This window comes from Balaenoptera borealis (genome assembly GCF_965194805.1).
Source record: "Balaenoptera borealis genome assembly, chromosome: 3".
NCBI classification, from domain to species: Eukaryota; Metazoa; Chordata; class Mammalia; order Artiodactyla; family Balaenopteridae; genus Balaenoptera; species Balaenoptera borealis.
The window spans coordinates 176,263,953-176,288,520 of NC_138866.1; the positions used below are offsets into that span (position 1 = coordinate 176,263,953).

The window sequence follows — 24,568 nt, forward strand, 5'->3', positions numbered from 1 at the left end:
CTGGGATTTTGATTAGAGTTTTATTAAATATATATAAATCAATTTGGAGATGATTGGCAACTTTACATCATTGGCTCTTCCAGTCCATGAACATGACATATCTTCTTTAATTATTTTCAATAATATTTTTAATCTTCTTAGTAAAGATTCTGCTCATCTTTTATTAGATTATTCCTAGATATTTTCTATTTTTTTGATATTTTCTATTTTTATCATACTTTTATAAATAGCATCTTTTTTAAAACTTCATTTTCTAATGGTTGCTGCTATATAGAAATACAATTGATTTCTAATATTGACTTTCCATGCAGTAAACTTACTCAACTCACATTTGAATTCTAATAATATTTCTGAATATTCCTTTGGACTTGGTACAGTAAGATCCATTGAATAATGACAGTTTTTTTTTTTCCTTTCCAGTTCATTATATTTTTTTTCTTTCTTTTTCTTGCCTTATTGCACTGGCTGGGACCCCAGTGCAATGCTGTGTAACAGTGGAGAGAGCAGGCAGCCTTGCCTTGCTCTCAGTCTCAGTGGTAGTGTTTTCAGCATTTCACTGTTGAGTGTGTGGTGTTTGCTATAGGCTTTTCATGGATATCACTTATTAGATTAAGAAAATTCCCTTCTCTTCCTTGTTTGCCAAAAATGTTTGAGTGGATGTTGAATTTTATTTAGGAAATGTTTTTTCTTCATATAATGATATAATTAGATAATTATAAGCCTTTTTCCTTTAATTTGTTAATGTGGTAAATCACACTGATTTTTAAAATATTAAACTTTGCCTTTCTTGAATTATCCTCTGTATCTATTGTTGGATTTGGTTTGCTCATATTTTGCTTAGGATTTTTGTATCTATATTCTTGAGTAAGATTGGCCTAGAATTTTCCTTCTGCTCATGTCCTTGTTGGGTTTGGATTTCAGGGTTTTACTGGCCTCATAAAAACAAGTTGGGGCACATTTCTTCTTTCACTGTTCTCTGGAAGAATTTGTGTACAGTTGGCTGGTTGTGACTGTTTTGGCCCACTTTTCATACTGGTGGGTGGAGTCCTTAGAGGAGAGTTTTATTAGTGAACACACATCCTGCCTGAGATGTAAAATCACCAAAAAAGTGGGGGGAAACCTTTTTTTGTTTGTTTCTATTTTGTTTGTTTGCTTAATTAAAAGTGGGATCATGCCATACATTTTGTACTACTTTTTCATTCATGATATATCTTGGATATCTCTCCATGTTATTACTCACAGCCATACGTACTTTTTTTTAACAGTTGTATGGTGTCCAAAGTGTACATTGCCATGACAGATTTAACGAGTCCTCTATTAATGGACCTGTAGGCTGTACCAATATTTTTGCTATTATCAACAATGCTGAACTGAACATTCTTGTATCTATGTCTTTGTGCACTTGTGGAATCTCTAGTAAGATACAGAAATGGAATGGTTGGGTCATTGGGTATGCCTGTTTTTAAGTTAAATAAGTATTACCAAGTTGTCTTCCAAAAATGCATAATGAAAATTATTCTCTCACCAAAAGTAGATGAGAGCTCCTATTTCCCCACATCCTTGCATCACTCTTTTAAATGTTTGCCAATCTAAAGAAGATAAACAGATTATTTGTAGTGTAACAATGCCAGAAGTTTATTATTCCCTATATACATATTCAGTACCAGCTGCCCAGAGTGGCTGGCCCAGTGAAATATGGAAGTGGTTGACTGAATTTATGGTTTTAGTTTTATTTCGACAGGAATAGAATTTCAACCTGAGCTCTTTAAGGCATTTCCTTTGTTTGTGCATGATAACTGTAGTCATGTACTTTTGCCATGTTCTGTACAGAGACATTTGTTTTGTTTTGATGGATACTCTTGTTCATTCATTCAACAACTCTTTTTTGAGCACTTTATGTCAGACACTGTTCTCACTGCCAGGGATATAGGAATGGACAAAACAAAGGCCCAGTTCTTACTGGCTCAAAGCTCATAAGTGATGGAGGTGAGACTCTAACTCAGATGTAGGTCTGACTCAAAAAAAGCCCATAATCTATCAATGATAACCATAAAATGTTGGATCACTCACAAATTGCAGGAAGTCCCTTAAAATGATCTCTTTATTTCATACGGTTTTTGGTAACTAAAGTGTGATTAGAATATTTAAATTTTTATTAATTTTACTTTTTAAAGTAATGGATAAAAATTTGTATCCGAGAACCACTAAATTTGAAATGAAAAACCCAATTTTAAATATAGGAAGTTAAAAACTGGTATTAAAATAATGCTCAATTCACTATTAAGGCATTCATTTTTACTTTATAATTTTTGTAACAGTGAAGAAGTTACATATTATGGCATATTTACTTTTTTATAGGTAACAAATTATTCTCCAAACGTAGCAGCTAAAACAACAAGCATTTGTTATCTCACACAGTTGCTATGGATCAGGAATCCAAGAGCAGCTTAGCAGGGTGATTCTGACTCAGGGTCTCTCATGAGGCTGCACTCAGGATGGACTGAAAGATCTATTTCCAAGATGGCTCATTCTCATGGCTATGGACGGGAGGCCTCAGTTCCTGACCATGTGTGCCACTCCAGAGGGCTGCTTGAATACCCTCATGACATGGCAACTAGCTTCCCCCAGAGCAAGTGATCCATAAGAGAACAAGGCAGAAGCCATGGTGTCTTTCATGACCTAGTTTCAGAAGCCACACACCATTACTTCTGTAACATCCTAGTGGTTACACAGGTTGGCCCATTCATTGTGGGAGGGGACCACATGAGGGTATGATTACCAAGAGGTAAGGATCACTGGCGCCACCTTGGAGGCTGGCTACCACTGTGGAAAGTAGTATGGTATATGGAAGCGTCCATGGTACATGGGCTTCAGTCTGGGTTCAAATGCTCGTTTGAGCACTTAACTAATTTCCCCAAGATTAAGAGCTATTAAATTTATAAATGTAAGATGAGCATAGCAATTCTGCCTTCCCAGGATTTTGGATAAGGAGGAAATAAAATGGTCAATAAGGGCACCAAACATAGGACCCTGCAGATGTTTGGAATTCAATAAATAGCATCTATTTATTGTTGTTGTTTTTTTTAAATTAATTAATTAATTTATTTTTGGCTGTGTGGGTCTTCGTTGCTGCGTGTGGGCTTTCTCTAGTTGCGGTGAGCGGGCTTCTCATTGTGGTGGTTTCTCTTGTGGAGCACAGGCTCTAGGCACGTGGGCTTCAGTAGTTGTGGCACATGGGCTCAGTAGTTGTGGCTCGCGGGCTCTAGAGCACAGGGTCAGCAGTTGTGATGCACGGGCTTAGTTGCTCCGTGGCATGTAGGATCTTCCCGGACCAGGGCTTGAACCCGTGTCCCCTGCATTGGCAGGCGGATTCTTAACCACTGCGCCACCAGTGAAGTCTCTATTGTTGTTATTTTAAATTTAGCTTAAGGCCAGCCTTCATAAATATACCTGACAGGGTAAATAAACCATTTACTATATTAAGCTAGTGCTGAATATTATTTTTAAAAAAGAGACCAGAGAATTTTACTGAACTAATGGTACACGCAGTATTTAAACTACCTATATCTGTGTAATTGCTGGGCTCTGATAGTTTAAAGCACACACACACACACACACACACACACGTAACTTGTGTCTTCTATCTGAAGGTAGTTGGAAAGTCATGGTGATTACACTGGTTTCTAGGAGGAACATGTGCCTGTTATTTGCAAGACGTGTCACAGGATGCAGCACTACCTCTTCACCTTATCAGCCGGTGAGCTGTAGAGAATCCACATTTGTCTAGGTGGTAACTTCTGTCTCTTTTTTTCCTCTAACAGATGGAGGTTTATTGTTCTGACTTTCATGCTGAAAGAGCAGCAAGAGAGAAGATTCATGAAGAAAAGGAGCAACTGGCATTGCAGCTGGCAATTTTGCTGAGAGACAATAATGCTTTTGAAGATGGAGGCAGGTAAATGAGGGGAAGACTTAGAGCACATATCACCCGGTCTGTGGGAGAGGTGACCCACAGTGTTTCCTAATTTGAGCTATAAGAATCGCTCTGAGCACATTTTGCGTGACGGTGTCCGTAACACTTAGTTTGCCCTGCAAGGCCTGGCAGCATCTTGTGGGAACCTGATTGAGTTCTTTTAGATAAATTGTGAAAACGTGACATTATATGTTCCGAAGTCATATCCTGCCATTGTCATGGATGAAATATTCCTAACACTTTAAATAATTCTGTAATGTTTTAAAAGAAAATACTGCTAAAATTACTTCTATCTTTAAAATTTTCATTTTGAGAAAAAACTGAATTATTGAGGAATAGAAATAGAAAAATACGGAGAATAAAATAATACACACCAATATGTATCCATCCAGAATTGACAGTTACTAATAATATTTGTTTTATTTGCTTCAAGTATATTTTTACTAAAAGAAAAAGGAGTTGTAGATGAAGTTGCAGCCTTCTCCCCCCACCCCCCGCCATTACAGTCCTGTCTCCCTTCCCCACACTGCCTGGAACTGGTGGGATAACATCCCCAGCTGTTTTGTACTTTCGCATATACACACATCTATATAATATCTTAAAACAAGGTCATATTAATTTCTTAAAACAAGGTGCCTAGGTTACAAAATGGTCACGATAGGTATTATTCTGCAACTTGGTTTACATAGCTAATTTTGAACTCTGTGTGTGTATATATATATATGTAGATTTACTTCCTTCTGTTTAATTGCTCTGTTGTGTCTTGTTTTAGAAATATGCCACTTTTTTCTAATCTAGTCCCTTATCAATTGACATTTTGTTTGTTTCCTGATTTTTAAAAATCTTCTTTACTTTTACTACGTTGTGTCCTAGTGCCAGTAATATTTAAAACTCAAATTACTCTTAAGTTCTGGTTTCTATGAACCTTGGCTTTGTAGTTTAGGTCTTTTTTTCCTCATACTTCTGTTGAATGCCTGCTTAATGTTGTCATGTTTCAGGGTTTCACATATAGTGCTGCTTTTCATCCCAGCAGGCAGTCCCTGATGGAAATGCAGAGCCGTCACGGGGCGAGAGCAAGTGACGCCGACCAGCAGGCTTATCTCGTTCAAAGAGGTGAGTCACGTGGGATTCTAGGTTGTCAGGGCTCCCGGGGTTAGCTATCCTATGAAGAAGATGCTTGAAGAAAAATTCCACTACATTCTATACAATGGATTCCAAATCAAGCTACCAAAAATATAGCACCTATCAGTCTTATTTCCACAGTACCTCAAACTCCATCTACTCTCTACTGAATCCAGACCAGACTCTTCACACTAGCAGTTAAGGCCTGGCACAGCCAAACTTTTGAGCCTTCTCTCACTCTGTTCCCCTATAGATATTAGCCAATGGAATCACTTCCTGTTCCTTGAGCTTATCCTAAGCTTATATAGCTACATATACTTGCTTATGCGGTATCCTTCACGTAGATGCCCTTCCCTCATTCATATCTCTCTTCCTACAGTCTCTTTCCAGTGAACTCTTACCCCGTTATTTATGTGTTCTAAATATGCATTTAAGTACTCTAATAAATAAGCTCCCTTGGAGCTTATATGCTCACCTGCTTCCTGTTTTGCACATAGTAATGTTCCCATTTATTGAGAGTTTACTATGCGTGGGTGCTGTGCTGATCCCTTCATACATATTATTTCATGTGATCCTCAAAAATTCCACGGGGTATATAGTATCACCATCTTCCAGAAGACAAGGTTAAATAACCCAGGATCACGAGGCTTGTTAGGGGCAGAACTGGACATGGAACCCAAGGTTATCTGACTCTTCACCACTACATGGTACTGCATGTAACAGACTGGCACTAATTATGTACTACATCCAGATTTTAATTCCCTGAGTGAAATTGATCATGACACTTATTCAAAGTATGGTGCTTTGTTTATTACGTGGTTTTAATACTCTAGTAATAATGTTCTGTCATTTACAGTAAATTACATCACTGAAAGGGAAGTATTTTCCTTGAGCCTAGATGTGAAAAAACATAAAATTCACAGGATCAAAGACTGACATAGCTAGATGAAAAGTTAATAGCAATGCCACTAAGAAGAATCAGGGTGTTAGATGTTATCCAAAATAAAAAAAGAGAGAGAGCGAGAGAGAGATGTTATCCAAATTTCACATAACTGGTTCTTTAACTTTTTTTAAATGCTGGCTGAGTCTAAGTCCCTTCCACATACCAACAGACTATTGAAATGGAACTATCACAGTGTTATCAACAGCAAGGAAGCAATATTAGTATGTATAGTTAACTATTAAATCCTAGGGAAATTTCTGAGTACCTCTTTTACCTCCTAACTCCACCGATGCCCCCCGCCAGAGTTCTTTTACAGGAAAAATTAGGTTAAAGTAAATATTAGAGGTAGTAATTCAGGTTAAAAATACACATAGAAAAAAAATTCCAAAAAAAAAGAAATACACACAGTATTCATGGGGCCTGTGCAGAAGCAGCACAGGGGCTGACATAAATAGTAGCCTCAGGCACTTTTAGCATCAGCAGGTAACGCTGTGTCCTCTGAAGGCTGCATCTACCCACGTGAGCACCACCAGGCCTTTTCTCTAACGTGAATTTAAATATCCTAGGAACATCCATATACCCCATACCTAGAAGTGCCTCCAAGATTGTTTTGGTTCAAAAAAAGGACAATCTCTTGCACCTGGATTTCTTAGGGGAAGATTTCCCTTCCTCATAGCTATATAAGGCAAATATCTATTTACACTTAAAAAAAAAAAAAACTGGTCAAACACTCTTTGACTTATAATCTAAAAATTGCCACAGAGTGCAAATGTATTCATAATTATCCTAATAAGCTTTTTTGTCTTATAAAAAACAATATTCCAAACAGAGATTGTCTTAAGATTTTTTGTTTGTTTCCTAACAAAGCTGCCTTAAACAATAGCTCCTCTCAATATATTTCATCATGGTTGTCCTCTCCTGTCTGCAGCCGTCCAAGTGTCTACTCTGGTCTGGGCGCTTGACTGAACACGAGGGAACAAACGGACATAAGGCATGGTCAGATCCGTGAAGGCCTATGGTTTAGTTGGAGAGACAGGATGTGCACATAAAAGAATTCATAATACAAGATAACAAGTAAGGAATAGAAATAACAGTGCTGGAGATAAGAGGAAAGGATAACCTCTAAGGGCCAGGGGGGTTGAGAAAGGCCTTGGAAAGATGTGACTTTAAGCTTGACCTGGAAGCCAGGATTTACATAACTTCTGTATGAGAATAAAAGGGCAAAGGCAGAAATGAGTGTGATGTGTTAATAATGAAAACTGACTAAGCTTATTTTATAGTGAAGAGCCAGGAGGTAGAGGGAATCCATTAACTGACTGATAAAACAGCCCCAGTCTGCATCTTGAAACCTAGACCAGGACAAAAATAAAGGCACAGATGGATGCAATAAAGTTTAAAGGGACGAATTAACAGTCCCTGATAAGTGGCAGATTGTCATCTAGAGCAGGGTTTGGTAAACTGCAGCCCACAGGCCAAATCTGGCCTGTCACATGTTTGCATAAGTAAAGTTTTATTGCAGCATAGTCTGCCCTTTTATTGACATATTGTCTGGCTACTTTCATGCTACAGTGGCAGACTTGAGTAGTTATGACCGAAATTTATGACCTGTAAAGCCTAAAATATTTACAGTCTGACCCTTTACAGAAAGTTACTGACCCCTAATCTAAAACAATGAGACTGTTAGAAAGCTCCCTGCTTCAGAAATCATGCCTTGTGATCAGTATTTCTTTTCAAGGGTGCTTCTAAAGTTTGCTTAACACAAACTATCCGTAACAGTCTCCCATGTTAGTGAATTCAAATAATATGCTCAGAAGCAAATAACCATATTAAATGTTACCTCGGGCTTCCCTGGTGGTGCAGTGGTTAAGAATCTGCCTGCCAGTGCAGGGGACACGGGTTTAAGCCCTGGTCCGGGAAGATCCCACATGCCGCGGAGCAACTAAGCCCGTGCACCAAGCTACTGAGCCTGCACTCTAGGGCCCGCGAGTCACAACTCCTGAGCCCACGTGCCACAACTACTGAAGCCTGTGGCGCCTAGAGCCTGTGCTCCGCAACAAGAGAAGCCACTGCAATGAGAAGCCCGCGCACCGCAACAAAGAGTATCCCCCGCTCGCCGCAACTAGGGAAAGCCCGCGTGCAGCAATGAAGACCCAATGCAGCCAAAAATAAATAAATTAATTAATTTAAAAAAAAAAGTTACCTCCACTATCATCCACAAAAACAAACATTTTGGGGGCTGAATAAAAATCTAGAGACCTGGGTGGAGACGATGAAAAACTAAAATGCTTTGCATCGGTGCAGAAAGATCAGATCAACGAGGTGCTCTGGGAGCTAGAAAACATTTCCTGTACTGAGCACGGTTTACACACAGGGGACCTGCCGAGAGCCATGACTTCTTCAGAGCATTCTTTGCTTTAAGACTTGAACCTCAGTCCAACTCCAGAATTGGGGGAAACAATAGGACTGATTCTTCAATTCCTTCTCCTCACTTCCTTTGCCTGGATAACTCTTGTTCATTCTTAAGACTCCTCTCAAGTGGAGCTGGTCTCATCAGGGGGCCTGTCTGCACCGAGCAGTCTGAGCCAGGCGCCCTTCTCTGCCCTCCCCCACAAAAGCACCTTGTGTCTGACACAGCCTCAGTGCTCCCCTCACGTCCTGCCACTGTCTCTTTTTCTTGCCTGATGTCCCCACCATGTCTGTATCCCTCTCTCCCGTCTCCCACGTTCTCAGAAGCATCTCCTGAATGGCCGTAATTGTTGTCTCTGCTTCTGAGAAGGTACCTGCTGTTCCAGGATCCCTCTCTGTGCTCTGCTCACTGTCCAAGTTCTCCGCTTCTCCTTAGCTTACACCCTCATCTATCTCTTTTCCTCTCTCAGATATTCTAGTTTTTACTAGAACATGTATCATCCTGTACCTAAAACCGAAACCACGTATTTTCACATACCTGGAACCTGGAATAGAGCCTAAATCCTAATATGATAGGGAAGCAGGTATTACTTTTGGAGATTTTTTTCTATGTGTGTCGATTACTTCAGTTAAAGACCAAAAAAAACCCTGTATTCATTTCCCACGAGGTATTGATTACCAAGTTTAACTGATGTTAAAATTAAAATTCACCATCTGTTTTTAAAAACTGCTTGCAGCATGGAAAGAATGGATTAACATTTCATTTAATGCTTATTCCCAGGAGCTGAGGATAGAAACTGGATGCAGCAGGAACAACAGAATATTCCAGTTCATTCTTGCCCCAAATGCGGAGAAGTTCTGCCCGACATAGATACACTACTGATTCACGTTACGGACTGCATCATTTAAGTGTTGACCTTTCACCTCCCCCAAACTGTTGGTAAATGTCAGATTTTTTCCTCCAAGAGTTGTACTTTTGTGTCATTTGTTTCACTCAAATATTTTGGCTCATTATTTTAGGAGAAAGAAAACCATTATCTTCTAAAAAGGATATTTTTTGGTGCATTCCCATAAACTCGCAAAATAGAATCCTTAACGTACCACTCTCCTGATAAGAGGTTTGTTTTTTTTTTAATATTCAGTTGATGTGAGCACTGAACTGTCCATGCGGGTTATGAGTGTGTGACGTCGTGGATAGAGTAAACGTGGTAATAAGATGGAAGAAGCCTCACTGATTAAGAACTTTCTAAGGAGGCAGGAAAAATGAAGTGGTCACAGATTTAATCAAGAAAAGTGTCTCTGAAGTATTTTTAAATAAATTACATTGTTATTTTTCTTTATTCATTTAAGACAGATCTATCTGGGGTTGTGTATATGTGTATATCTTACAGTTTTATTTCAGCCACAGCACCAAAGTTATGATGTGGCTCTTTTCAGATGAGCCCTGTGACCTTTTACTTGATCATCAGGACAAGTGAAAAAATACTGACCTACATGAAACGGATACATTAGGTTCACTGGATTTCATGTAATCATCCAGTGTAAAGTTTTCTTTTTCTTTTGTTGTGCTGCAGGTATATGTTTATCAACTATACAGTAAATAGTGTATTAATTTCTAAAAAGAATAGCTATCTATTAATTTTCTTCCTGGATCAGGCTCTATATTCATAATCACAAAAATAGTTATTGCAAAATAAAATTTTGCTTATGAATCCTTCACATTGTTCATATATGACTAGCTAATTTCATAGGATGTGTTTTCTGTATTCAGCTTCATATAAGCTTAATATTTATTCAGAACCATTTTGTTAATTCCATGAATATGAGCAAATCCCTTTACTAGATACCAGTAAGTGGTGTTTGAATTAGAAACTGTTCTTTCTAAGGAGGTGAAAAGATAGGGATTTGCCATATTTTGTAAACCTACAGTTTACCAGCCATAAAAGTTAGCAATGTCCTTATGTATCTATATCCTAAAATATTTAAGAGAAAAATTTTAAATCTCCTCTGTTTGACTTTGTCATAAGAATCTCTCCTAGACAAACCTGACTTGTGTGTGCATATGTGTATAGGTATATATATTTTTTAAAACAGGAATCAAAACAGTTAATTACAGCTTCATGCCAGGAGAACACACTGCACAAATTCAACAGTAATTTAGATCTCCCCCTCACCCCAGGGGGTTTGTTAAAGACATTTCTAAAATAACTATGAAAATTTTACTTTTAATTTCTTGTTTATAGTTTCTAGTTTAAATTTTTTTCCCTTACTATCTTATATGGGAGAAGATAGATTTCTACAGTATCCTAAATAAAAAAGCAAACCAAATGGTTCTACACTTACGTTATTGGGAATATCCTTTTACTTTGTTCAAGTAAAAATATTAACCTGACCCCAATGTGAAATAACAGTGTGAATGTGCTTATTAAGCCTGTGATCAAATTGTTTCCTTGCTAATTAGAAGGACTGTAGATGAAGGCAAGTTCATATGGTCAATTTAAATTAAGGCTATTGTTTTGGGGGAATCAAACAGTTTGGTAAACAATTGTAAAGTCTGTGCATGTCTTATCTAGTTAATTTAGTCTTCAAAGGCCTTGTTCCATGTTACCAGTCAACTACACCTCATCAGAATTTAGGCCCCTCTACTAGGGCCAGCCATGCTGTATTCTTGTGTGGCTAATGGGAACAACAGAAAGATGGGAAATGTGAAGAAATATGAGTGAGCAAAAGAAACTTTTACAGCTGATAATTTTACACAATTAAGTCTTTAAATATTATGTTTAAAAATAATTTTGATCTGGTCTGGCATGTAAGGAGCTTGGACGTCATCACTCCTATCCTTATAATAAGAAAAAAGCCAAACAAACTTAAAATCGTCAACTCTTTTAAATCTTTCAGACAACTGACGTCACAGGGTAAACCTCTGCCCCCAAACTGGAGAGACAGACAGGGAGATACAGAGAGTCGCTGATTACCAGACCAGGGTCTCAGGAGCAGAAACCACAGTACGAGCCAGTACCTGAGTAGGAAAATGTAAACTGTAGTTGAAGAATTGCTAAAGTCTCAGTGTGGATGAGCTTGAGAGTTAAAAACTCCAGGGGGAGCCCAGTCTTAGGGGGAACCCTGCACTTTCATGAGTTTTACCTCCACAAGTCCTACCAGATTCCCACAGTAAAGATTAGAAAAAACTCCCGCATAATTCCAGCGGGGGCCGGGGGGCAGGCGGGAGTAGACATTTTGAAATACACCAGAGCGTTCTGTTCTTCTTAGGAAGGCTGCCCTCAGGGAAACTTTTTTACCAGAGCCTAACTTGCTGGGATATTATCAGAGCCTGACCAACCTGGGGGAACAGATATACCCAACTTCTGCCCCCTTATTCTTAGCACCTAAGGAGGAGGGAAAAAACCTGTAAAGGTCACAGCCCAGAGGCACAAGCTCACGAAAGGACTAACCATAGACCTATAGAATGCTTCCCCTCCCCGCTACCCCTCACCACCACATCAACAGGGCTTCTGTATAATAACAAGGGATTACAACGGAAAGAACTGCACGCCCTAGAATTTCTCTAAGAAGAAGTCTATAGGGAAACCCAGAGACAACAGTGGAGACAAAAACAAGGGCACCAGAGGAAATCTTAGCATATGACACAGCTGCAGCAAACACTAATCACGGTCCAACTCCTAGTCAGATAAACAAAAAACCCCACACCAAAGGCCTATTTACCTCAGTTCCTTTTACCTAGTACATCATGTTCAGTTTTCAACAAAACATTATAAGGCATACTGAAAGACCAAAAAACAGTTTTTAAAGATAAAGAAAGCATCATAACCAGACTCAGACATAATGGATATAAGACTGGGAATTTGAAACAACCGTGATTAACATCCTAAGAGCTCTAATGGAAAAAGTGACAATATGCAGGAACAGAGGGGTAATGTAAGCAGAGAGATGGAAACTCTAAGAAAAAGTCAAAAGGAAATACTAGAAATCAAAAAGCCTGTAACAGAAATAAAGAATGCCTATGATGAGATAATGAGTAGAAAGACCATGGCTGAGAAAAGAATCAGTGCGCCTGAAGAAATGTCATGAGAAACCTCCAAAACTGAAAAGCAATTTTAAAAAAAGAATGAAGAAGAACAGAATATCCAAGAACTGTGAGGCAGTTACAGAAAGTGTGCAAAGAGAATACCAGAAGGAGAGAAGGGGACAGAGGAATGTTTGAAGTAATAATGGCTGAGAATTTTCAAAAATTAATGACAGGTACAAACCACAGATCCAGGAAACTCAGAGAACACCACACAGGATAAATGCCAAAAAAGTCTTTACCTAAGTATATCATGGGCAAAAAGCAGAAAATCAAAAACAAAAAAAATTTTTTGAAAGAAGCCAAAAGGGAAAAATAACTTACCTGTAGATGAGCAAGGATAAGAAATACATCAGACCTCTCTACAGAAACCATGCAAGCAAGAAGAAAGTTGAGAGAGAAGAACCACCAACCTATAATTCTGTATCCATGGAAATTATTCTTCAAAAGTGAAGGAGCAGTAGACTTTCTTAGACAAACAAAAGTTGATGGAATTTGTTGCCAGTAGACCTGCCTTGCCAGAAATGTAAAAGCTCTTCAGAGAAGGTCAAAAACTCAGATCTATAAAAAGAAAAGAAAAGCATTAGAGAAAGAATACATGAAGATAAAGTCTTTTATTTTTCTTATTCTTAATGAACAGATAACAGGTTTTGTCGGTTTTTGTTTTTTGGGTTTTTTTTGGCTGTGCTGCACGGCTTGTGGGATCTTAGTCCCCCAACCCAGGGATCGAACCCAGGCCCTGACAGTGAAAGCATGAAGTCCTAACCACTGGACTGCCGGGGAATTCCAAAATAGAAAACAGTTTGTTCAAAGTAACAATAGCCACATGTATTTGGTGATTATAGCTAATGGATAAATGAAATAAATGACAACAATGTTATAAGGGATGTGAGGGAAGAATTGGGGATACTCTGTTACAAGGTATTTTCCCTACCCATGAAGTGATATAGTATTCTTTGAAAGTGAACTTGGATTAGTAGTCGATGTATATTGCAAACTCTAGGGCAACACCACCCCTACCCCCCCAAAAAAAGTTTAAAAAAGTATAATTGATATGCTAAGAGAAGTGAGAAAATGCAGTAACATAAAATGCTCCATTAAAACCAGGAAAGTCAGAAATAGAATGAAAGACAATAGAAGAAACAAAGAACAAGGGCAGTGAACAGAAAACAGTAACAAATATGATAGATATTAATCCAATTATATCAGTAATCACTTTAAACATCATTGGTCTCAATATACCAATTAAAAGACAGAAACTTTGAGAGTGGATTAAAAAGCAAGACTTATCTATATGCTGTCTACCCACTTTAAATATAAAGACACATATAGATAAAATGTAAAGAAATGGAGAAAGATACAGCATGCTAACACTAATCAAAAGAAAGAGTAGCTATATTAATTTCAGACAAAGAAGATTTCAAAGCAAGGAAAATTATCAGGGATAAAGGGGCATTACAAAATGATATAGGGATCAATTCTCCAAGAGGACATAAAAATCCCTACTGTATATGTACCTAAAAACACAGCATCAAAATACATAAGGCAAAAACTACAAGGAAAAATATACCAATCCACTAGTATAGTTGGAGACTTGAAAATCCCTCTATCAGTGATTAACAGACCCAATAGGCAAAAAAATCATTAAGAACATAGTTGAACTGAACAGCGTCAATCAACTAGATCTAACTGACATTTATAGAATACTTCATAGTGTACATATGATAGAATACACATTCTTCTCAGGCTCTTAGAGAACATTTATCATGACAGACCACATTCTGAGCTATTAAACACAGAAATTTAAAGTTAATTTAAGAAATTTAAAACAACAAATCATACACAGTATGTTCTGATACCACAGTGGAACTAAACTAGAAATCAATAACACAAAGATACCTGGAAACCCTCAAAACACTTGGAGATTAAATATACTTTGTAAATTATACATGGATTAAAGAAGTCTCGAGAAATTTAAATATATTTTAAACTAAATGAAATAAAATATAACATGAAAATTTGGGGATGAAATGAAAGCAGGGCTTAGCAGGAAGTGTGTAGCATTGACTGCATATATAGAAAAGAAGATCTAAAATCAATAATTAACGCTTCTTTAAAAAAAAAAACTAGAAAAAGAATGGCAAGTTAAACGCAAAATAAACAGGAGAAAATAACTTAATACAACTGAGGCCAGAAATCAATGAAATTTAAACCAGGAACTCAATAGAGAAAATCAATGAAACCAAAAGCTGGTTCTTTGAAACAATTGATAAAATTGATAAACCTCTACCCATGTTAACTAAGAAAAGAGAAGACACAGATTACCAATATCAGTGTGCCATGAATAACTGGAACTTGAAATTTAAAAAAACACTATAACATCTATATTAACACCCCAAAATGAAATGCTTAGTTATAAATCCAAGAAAAAATGTATAAGATCTGATGAAAGAAATTAAAGAACTAAATGGAGAGATATTCCATGTTTACGTATAGGGAAACTCCATATTGTTAAGATATCAGTTCTTCCTAACCTGATCTACAGATTCAACGCAATTACAATCAAAATCCCAAGTTATTTTGTGGCTATCAACAAACTGATTCTAAAGTTTATATGGAGAAGCAAAGACCCAGAATAGCCAACACACTATTGAAGGAAAAGAACAAAGTTGGAAGGTGGACACTATCCAACTTCACGACTTACTATAAAACTACAGTAATCAAGACAGTGTGGTACTGGTGAAAGAATAGACAAATACATGAATGGAACAGAACAGAGAGCCCAGAAATAGACCTAGAGAGTCTTTGACAAAGACTGGTCTTTGACAAAGGGGCAAAAGCAATTCAATGGAGAAAGGATAGTATTTTCAACAAATGGTGCCGGCAAAACTGAACATCCACATTCAAAAAGAAAAATAATAATAATAATCTAGTTGCAGACCTTACACCTTTCACAAAAACTAACTCAAGCCACAGACTGGGAATAAATCTTTACAAAACACATATCTGAGAAAGAACTGGTATCAAAATATCCAAAGAACTCCTAAAATGCAACAATAAGAAAACAACCCAATTTTTTAAAGGGCAAAAGATAATGGATACCTCACCAAAGATGTACAGTTGGCAAATAAACATATGAAAAGATGCTAAACCGCGTATGTCATTAGGGGATTGCAAATTTCAACAAGATACCATCTCACACTTATTAGAATGGCTACAATTCAAAACAGTAACACCAAGTGCTCGGGAGGATGTGGAACAACAGGAATTCTCATTCACTGCTGACGGAAATGCAGAATGGTACTTTGGAAGACAGTTTGGCAGTTTGTTGCAAAACTAAGCACACAATCCTTGGAATTTACCCAAATGTATTGAAAACTTACATCCATACAAAACCTGCACATGAATGTTCATAATAGCTTTACTCATAACTGCCAAAACTTGGAAGCAACCAAGATGTCCTTCAACAGATAAATGGATAATCAAACTACGGTGTACATCCATGTGATGGAATATTATTCAGTGCTAAAAAGAAATAAGCTATCAAACCACAAAAAAAACATGCAGAAACCTTAAATGCATATTGCTAAGTGAAAGAATCCAATCTGAAAAGACTACGCACTATATGATTTGAATTGTATAATGCTCTGGAAAAAGCAAATCTACGGAGACAGTAGAAAAGGTCAGTGGTTGCCAGAGGTTTGGTGGAGGGCGGGATGAGGGGTAAGAGCACAGAAGATTTTTAGGGCAGTGAAACTACTCTAAATAATGTACTGTAATGGTGGATACCTCCGTCAAAACCTATTGAATGTGTAACATAAAGAGTGAACCCTAATGTAAACTATAGACTTTAGTTAATAATAATGTATCAATATTGGCTCATCAATTGTAACAAAAAGTCCCATACTAATGCAAGATGTTAATAATAAAATTGTGTGTGTGCCAAAGAAAACATACGGATGGCCAAGGGGCACATGAAAAGATGCTCAACATCACTAATTATTAGAGAAATGCAAATCAAAACTACAATGAGGTATCACCCCACACCAGTCAGAATGGCCATTATCAAAAAATCTAGAAACAAATGCTGGAAAGTGTGTGGTGAAAAAGGCAACCCTCCTACACTGTTGGTGGGAATGTAAATTGGTACAGCCACTATGGAGAACAGTATGAAGGTTCCTTAAAAAACTAAAAACAGAACTACCATATGACCCAGCAATCCCACTACTGGGCATATACCCTGAGAAAACCATAATTCAAAAAGAGACATGTGGGGCTTCCCTGGTGGCGCAGTGGTTAAGAATCCGCCTGCCAATGCAGGGGACACAGGTTCGAGCTCTGGTCCGGGAAGATCCCACATGCCGCGGAGCAACTAAGCCCGCGCACCACAACTACTGAGCCTGTGCTCTAGAGCCCACGAGCCACAACTACTGAAGCCTGCGTGCCTAGAGCCTGTGCTCCGCAACAAAGAGTAGCCCCCGCTTGCTGCAACTAGAGGAAGCCCGCACACAGCAACGAAGACCCAACACAGCCAAAAAATAAATAAATTTAAAAAAAGAGAGACGTACCGCAATGTTCACTGCAGCACAATTTACAATAGCCAGGACATGGAACCAACCTAAATGTCCATCGACAGATGAACGGATAAAGAAGATGTGGCACACATATACAATGGAATATTATTCAGCCATAAAAAGAAATGAAATTGAGTTATTTGTAGTGAGGTGGATGGCCCTAGAGTCTGTCATACAGAGTGAAGTAAGTCAGAAAGAGATAAACAAATATCATATACTAACACATATATATGGAATCTTTAAAAAAAAAGAAAAGGTACTGATGAACCTAGTGGCAGGACAGGAATAAAGACGCAGACATAGAGAATGGACTTGAGGACACGGGGAGGGGGAAGGGTAAGCTGGGACGAAGTGAGAGAGTGGCATGGACATATATACACTACCAAATGTAAAATAGATAGCTAGTGGGAAGCAGCCGCATAGCACAGGGAGATCAGCTCGGTGCTTTGTGACCACCTAGAGGGGTGGGATAGGGAGGGTGGGAGGGAGGCTTAAGAGGGAGGGGATATGGGGATATATGTATGCATATGGCTGATTCACTCTGTTGTACAACAGAAACTAACACATTACCGTGAAGCAATTATACTCCAATAAAGATCTACTAAAAAAAAAACTGTGTGTGCGGAAGGGGCTATATGGGAACTCTGTTCTTTCCACACAATTTTTCTGTAATCCTAACATTGGTCTAAAAAAATAAAGTCTATTATTTTCTTTAAAAATGAAAAAACACTTTTAACTATACATAAGATTATTTAATATGAACACATATAAAATGTGTTCACATTAAATTATAAAATCAAGATTATGGTGAAAATTGACTAACAATTTCATTTGACCCATAATGAAAGGGCTAAGTTGGAATTGCTTTTAATGAAATATCAGATTTATTATGCAATCATTAATGGAAGAAAGCTGATAGAACAGCTAATTGCAGCTTTTAAGTGTAACAGGAATCAAGTATATGGACCAATATTCAAATGTTTTAGTGAAAGGACAGGTACCAAAACTGCTTTGCTATGAAAGGCAAAAAGTAGAAATAATTTTACCATCTTCTTTGGTATACTCTGACTTACAGAGTTTGTCATTTTAAAAATTATTGAAATAACATTATGTTCTCTTTGTGAAGATATTGGTCATCACTGAGTATTGTAAGTGTTCTTTTTTTTCTAGCTAAGTAATTGCAAAGATATGAAGTATAATACAGGGGCTTCCCTGGTGGCGCAGTTGTTGAGAATCTGCCTGCCAATGCAGGGGACACGGGTTCGAGCCCTGGTCTGGGAAGATCCCACATGCCGTGGAGCGACTGGGCCCGTGAGCCACAACCACTGAGCCTGCGCGTCTGGAGCCTGTGCTCCACAACAAGAGAGGCCGCGATAGTGAGAGGCCCGCGCACCGCGATGAAGAGTGGCCCCCACTTGCTGCAACTAGAGAAAGCCCTCGCACAGAAACGAAGACCCAACACAGCCATAAATAAAATAAATAAAAATAGATAAATAAATAAAAATGAAGTATAATACAAAAAAATATTGGCTTAGGAACTCTCAGTAAGCTGATAGGTTTATGTAGCAACTTTGTCCTTTAAACATATGGAGCCATAATCATGGGTAAAATTTATTCTGCATGCATAAAGTATATATTGTAGTTATTAACTCAGCAAAACCAAGGAAGAAATGTGTTGAGCATTCTCATGAATTAATTAAAACCAGCAAGGCTAGAGTTTTTTTTATTGGCTTCTCTTTGCAAAACATCAGTCGAGATGGAGGAACATACCCTGTTGCTTGAAGTAACCTCTAGATTGTTTGAAAAGCAATAGACATTTATTTGGGCAATAAAGACAATATTCTGTTAGGAAAATTAAGGAGGCTGGGTTTTCCTTTCTCAGGAGGGCCATTCATCTCCAAGTAGAGCACTGCCTCTGAGGAAGGATGACAGTTTTCTCAGTAAAGCGTTTTTGTTCAGTTAGTTGGACAAATTCAAGTTCAGGATAAGACTCTAGAGAACTCTGTGCCATAAAGCATGAGATGTGAAGGCAGATGTAAACAGATGTCTACAGAGGGGTGGTGTGGATGCTTTGGAAACCGGCTGTTACTCCCAGCAGAAGATCTGATTTTCTGATTTTGAATAGCATTGTTTCCTGCTGGGCCAAAAGGTGGAAGCATCAATTTAATCGTCTGGTGCATTAACCCTGGAAACATACTCAAAGATATTCTGCTTCTACAATCTTTACTTTAGAGAACTCAACTGCACTCACTAAGCCCACACCTGCAGCCCTGATATGTCCCCTTGGCTTGGGTCACATATCTAAAGGTAGAGCTGAAATCTCCCCACCATCGCCTCAGGCTGAACTCACATCTCTACCCTGTCCAAAGCAAGCTCCTCCTCTATAAGTCTGCCAGTCTCTCAGCTGTTGCCAACCTGGCTATCGTCCTCTCCTTTTCCTGCCAAAGGTAACTTTCCTCTGGTCAGTTACCAAAGCAGATAGGTTTCCCTCGTAACGTGCTTCTAATTCGTCCCTTCCCTTCAGCTCTCACAGTCTGGGACTATCACGATCTCCTATCAAGCTTCTTTGTCTTCAATTTCTGGTGTATCCAGTTCCTGAGCACCCATCTTTTGAATTTTTTTTCTTTTTGGCCACGCTGCGCGGCTTGCAGGATCTTAGTTCCCTGACCAGGGACTGAACCTGGGGCCACCGCAGAGAAAGCGCCAAGTCCTAACCACTGGACCGCCAGGGAATTCTCCTGAGCACCTATCTTTGTTAGCTTAATCGTCCTAAGCATTGCCTTATAAAGTAGTAAGACTAAAAGTCATTACACTTTTAATGCTTACATGTGCTGGGCACACTGCATATTTTCAAGTTTTTCTCATGAATCCTCACAATACCCTATGAAATAACTATGACTGTCCCTGTTTTGCAGATGAGTTAAGTTGAGGCTCAGAGAGGTTAAGTAACTTAGCCGAGGTTGCACAGTGAGCATGTGGCAGTTAAAAATCATGCAGTCTTAACTGCAGAGTCTGAGCACTTAGCCACACCTTTCTCTATCCATCTACCTTCCTCCCCCACCTGCTCAAACAGGGTCTCTTTACCGCTTACAGAATAAAGTATTCATCATCTGCCACCCAATTTGTTTTACCTACATTTTAAAATGTTTCCACCTCATCTTTCCACCTATCTTTTACCTCCTCATCAGCAAGACTGGTGCTCCCTGGTAGTCACCTTATGTTATTTGTCTTTTATGCAGAGATCGCATCTCCCAAACTAGACTAAATGCCTACAATATGGACCTTGTCTTTGTCCAAACGTGTACACCTGAGGCACTAAGTGACTATGGCTGATAACCAGTGTGTGAAAAGGTACTTGAAATTCTCATTTGATCCTTCCTGAAACCCTCTAGTTATCGCTATTATCAGCACTTTACGGATGAAGAAATTGACCCCCCGCCCCGCCCCCGCCAAAGCTAAGTGACTTGTTCAAGAGCAAATACTCTATTCGACTTTTTCTCTCTGTAAACACTTCTTGTGTGCCAGGCACCAGCAGCAAGAGAGAAGACAGAGGAAGAGCTAGGAAGATGAAAAAGACACGGTCCCCTTGTCTCCCGATGCTGACATTTTGGTGAGAAGAAGCAGAAAACAGTTATTCCCAACTCTGACGCAATTAAGGACCACGAACTCCTCTGCAAACAGTGGTTTCTACTGGGTCTAAGAATCTCATCTAGTCTTTCCTTCTCATTTTACAGACGGTGACGACGGTCAGAGAGGTAAAAGTGGACCAGATTTTTGTTGGTTTGTTTTTCAGTCCCATTATCTCAACTGAACACGAGGTTGTAAAATAACCAACCGAGCGAAATTATCAACCAGCCTGTTCAGACTTCTATACAGTCAACCCAGCCACAGGCAATCTGTGAGGGCAGGGGGAAGGTCTGCAGTGGGTTCCGCGGTTTGAGCCTCAATGCGCAGGCTTCTCTGCGTCAAGCGTAAGAGAAAACGAGCCTCAGAACTGGATGACACGGTCAGTGCCGGAAAGTGTCAGGAACTAACTTCTGACCTCCTATGAAAATACCGTACAGGGACAGTCCTACTTCCCGGCGCCGGTGGGGACGCTAGAACACTTACCGGAGGAAGCCAGGGCTGCACCGACCGGAAGTTTCCTTGCCCCCAACAAAGAGGGCGCCAGTCACGTGAGCCAATCAGATTGCTTACGCAAGGGTCACCTTCTCCCCGCCCCCCCCGCGGCCGTTTCCGCCAAGACCTCTGAAGTAGCCAATCAGTGAAGCCCCGTGCCGGCGTGCGTCTGACGTCAGAGGCGGGGGCGGAGTCGAGTTGGAATTTTGGCGGGTCCGGCTGTAGAAAGGGAAGGGGTGCAGAGCCGGGTAAGATGCGGGTCTGCGACTGTTGAGGGGCAGGTTGAGGGACTGTCCGCGCGCGTCTGTGGGAGAGTTTAGCGAGCTCCGAGGGCGGGAGGCACGGAGTCTGGGGGCGCTCAGGTGGGCGAGACTGGAATTGGGCGAGCGCGGGGCCGACCTGGGCCGAGCGCGGGGCCGGGCGCGGGGGTGGGCGCTGAGTGCTGAGCGGCGGAGGTTCCGGGGCTGGGGGATTGCGGGCAGTTCCGAAATGCACCGAGAGGTGCAAGGCGTTCGGCCGTCCAGGCTGTTTAAGGGTCCAGTTTCTTCTTTTTAAAGGTAACCTTTTAAGACGCTTGCTAAACGCTTGCCGTCTGTACTGTGTCTTATTCATTCATTCATTTGCTCAAATTGATTTGCTAATAGTTACTGAATGCGTCACCCATCGCTTCAGCCTTCGTGAAGTTTACCCTTTAAAGTGCCTAACAGGTAACAGACAGGTACACCATAGTGGAATGTGCACTAAAGTCATGAAAAGGAGGAGGTGAGAGGGTTCCAGGGGCCTGGTCAGATAGGGTGGTCTGGAAAGGCTTAGGAAAAAGGAGAGTTAAGCAGAGACTGAGGGCTGAGAAGGAGCTAGGGGAGAGCTTTCCAAAGAACCTGAGGCCGCAAAGCACTTGTGTGTTCAAGAAGTTGAAAGCAGGCTAGTCTGGCTGGAGCATCCTTCGTTGCGGGGGAGGGGGGGCGGGGGGGGAGGTGGGCGGAGTGGATTTAGAAGAAACTGAGGAAGTGGAAGTAGGCGGGAGAGAGAGTAGCCATTGCCTCGTAGGAACTTTTGTAAATTTTGTTCTAAGGGCAATGGAAAAATCATTAAAGAAATTTTAATCAAGGGAATACTGCCATCTGACTTAACGTTCCTAAAAGACTACTAAGGAAAGAAAAGATTACTGTAGCTTTTGTACAGAGGATAAATTACAGAGGGACAGGGAGACCAATACAGGAAGCTAACACGGTAGTCCAGGCAAAAGATTGATGGTGGCTTGGACTAGGCTTTTTGGCAGTGAAATTGGGGAGAAGTAAAAGATTTGAGCAATATACTGGAGATAGAACCCCTAGCACTTGTCGGATGGTCCTAGGTGTGAGGGTGAGGAAGGGTGCGTGGGTTTGTTCGGGGGAAAACAGGGTTGGTTATACAAATAAACAAGGACAGTTTGCTCCTACCTAGCCCTCAGGAAGCTTACAATCCCGCAGATTCCCCAGTAGACAACACAGTGCAGGACACATGATGGGTCCATAGAAATGTTTGTTGAATAAGTGAAAAGAAAGCACCATAATTAATACTTGACGTCGGACTTACCAAGGTCATACATATTATAGAGCCCATGTAAGTTAAGCAATAGCCTAGAAAAATTTATATTTTCTTCTTGCAGTTTTAAAAATCATTTTAAATGAAAAAAGGAAAGTGCACAGAATTACATGACTTTATCCTAATTAGCTATGCCAACTGTTCCTCTGAGCTTTGCTAACTAGTACTGAATCGAAATCTTGATGTGACTAAGGCTGCAACTAAGTAGAACCACACAGTAGGCTCTTATGGACAATGTAGACCTCAAATATGTTACAAGAAATAAAACAGATAATAGCCCTGCTATTTAGACCAGCCTTCATAATACCTGTTCACAATTTGTCTCATCTGTGTAACCTAATATCAAACAAACTACTCTGTACCTCAACCGAGTTTCTGTAACCATAGCTTGGAGACAAGAAAAGGGACTGCTTCCATACTAGGAGGCAGATGGTGTTGGTGGTGGGGTGAGAAATAGCCAGAGTCTGGATGAATTCTGAGCTTGAGCCCCTACAATTTGTAGGATTCTGGGTTTGTTGGATACACGTGCGATGTGAGAGAGAAGACTCAAGGGTGACTTTTCTTATGTTCATTTCACGCAGCCAAGGTCCTGCATTCCTGCCATCTCCTGGGCGCACCTGTTCCTCCCTGACCGTTCTCCATCTCCACTGTTCTCTTGACAGCATGGATGGTGAGTCCTGGCCATTTTCTCAGTTCCTCTTTGTTTCATGGAAAATCACTCTTGTGTTCATGGGCTTGTTGTTACTTATTCCACTTATAAAATAGTGAAAATAGCTGCCCTCCCCTCAAGCATTGTCTGAGTGTTTCAAAAGAAATCTCACTTCGGTCAGTGAATGTTATTTGTTTTAATCAGGTGAGATTTCTGTTCCTGACAGCACTGATTGTCTTTCATAATAACGGTAGTTGACATGTACTTACAATATGCCAAGCACTGCTCGAAGATCTTATGTATACAGTTGGCCTTCCATATCTGTGGATTCAACCAACTGCACATAGAAAATTTTTGAGAAAAAAAATCCAGAAAGTTCCAAAAAACAAAACTTGAATTTGCTGAGAGCTGGCAAGTATTTACATAACATTTTCATTGTATTAGGTATTATAAATCACCTAGAGATGATTTAAAGTGTACGGGAGGATGTGCCTAGCTTATATGCAAATACTACGCTATTTTGTATAAGGGACTTGAGCATCTGTGGATTTTGGTGTCCATGCGGGATCCTGGAACACATGCCCTGTGGATACCAGAGATGACTGTATTAACTGATTTTACCCTCACAGCAACTATTTCATAGAAAGGAAGACAGATGTCTGGGTGACTTGTCACAAGTGAAACTGTCAGAAGCAGGGATTTGAACCCAGGCAGCCTTACATCGGAGTTCACATTTGATATTGAAATCTGTTGAAGTGGTTTTAGTCTAGCTCTGACTTAAATTCTTATAGTGCTTTTAAATTCTGTTCATCTTGCAGGGATGTGTGCAAAATATTTACCTAGCAAAGTGATGTTGCTGTAATTAGCAGAGCTTAGCCTGAGAGCAGCACAAAAATGATTGTGCTGGCTGTGAAGAGACCCTAACAAGTAAAATGCATTATTTTTCTGGTTGCGTAATTTTGTTTATTATTTTTCAAAATTGTTATTGGAGTATAGTTGGTGTACAGTGTTGTGTTATTTTCAGGTGTACTCTGGCTGGTAATTTTAAAGCCCAAGTTTATTACACTTTGCCTTTTAAAAAAATTAAAACCAAATTCTGAAATTCATCACACTGTGA

At 39.6% G+C, this 24,568-nt stretch overlaps 2 protein-coding genes and 1 long non-coding RNA gene across 9 annotated transcripts in view; 2 read left to right on the forward strand and 1 right to left on the reverse strand.

Moving 5' to 3' along the window:
- OPTN (optineurin) overlaps window positions 1–9,406 on the forward strand; it is a 41,681-nt gene extending 32,275 nt beyond the window's left edge. For 3 of the 5 annotated variants that reach the window (XM_082385457.1, XM_082385459.1, XM_082385455.1), the window contains 3 exons: window positions 3,822–3,952; window positions 5,001–5,083; window positions 9,223–9,406. In XM_082385457.1, coding sequence (XP_082241583.1) covers window positions 3,822–3,952; window positions 5,001–5,083; window positions 9,223–9,350 — 342 coding nt within the window. In that variant the 3' untranslated portion in view covers window positions 9,351–9,406. The remainder of the gene's footprint in view (window positions 1–3,821; window positions 3,953–5,000; window positions 5,084–9,222) is intronic. The other 2 variants (XM_082385458.1, XM_082385456.1) reach the window with 1 other exon arrangement.
- Window positions 9,407–9,653: 247 nt separating this feature from the next.
- LOC309625719 lies at window positions 9,654–21,295 on the reverse strand. Its single transcript, XR_014242701.1, has 2 exons — window positions 21,210–21,295; window positions 9,654–13,086 (listed from the first exon to the last, which is right to left on the reverse strand). It is a non-coding gene; the product is annotated as an uncharacterized lncRNA (long non-coding RNA).
- A 64-nt stretch (window positions 21,296–21,359) lies between these two features.
- MCM10 (minichromosome maintenance 10 replication initiation factor) overlaps window positions 21,360–24,568 on the forward strand; it is a 131,706-nt gene continuing 128,497 nt past the window's right edge. For all 3 annotated transcript variants that reach the window (XM_082385384.1, XM_082385383.1, XM_082385385.1), the window contains exons 1-2: window positions 21,360–21,466; window positions 23,384–23,472. In XM_082385384.1, the coding sequence (XP_082241510.1) occupies window positions 23,466–23,472 (7 nt within the window). In that variant the 5' untranslated portion in view covers window positions 21,360–21,466; window positions 23,384–23,465. The remainder of the gene's footprint in view (window positions 21,467–23,383; window positions 23,473–24,568) is intronic.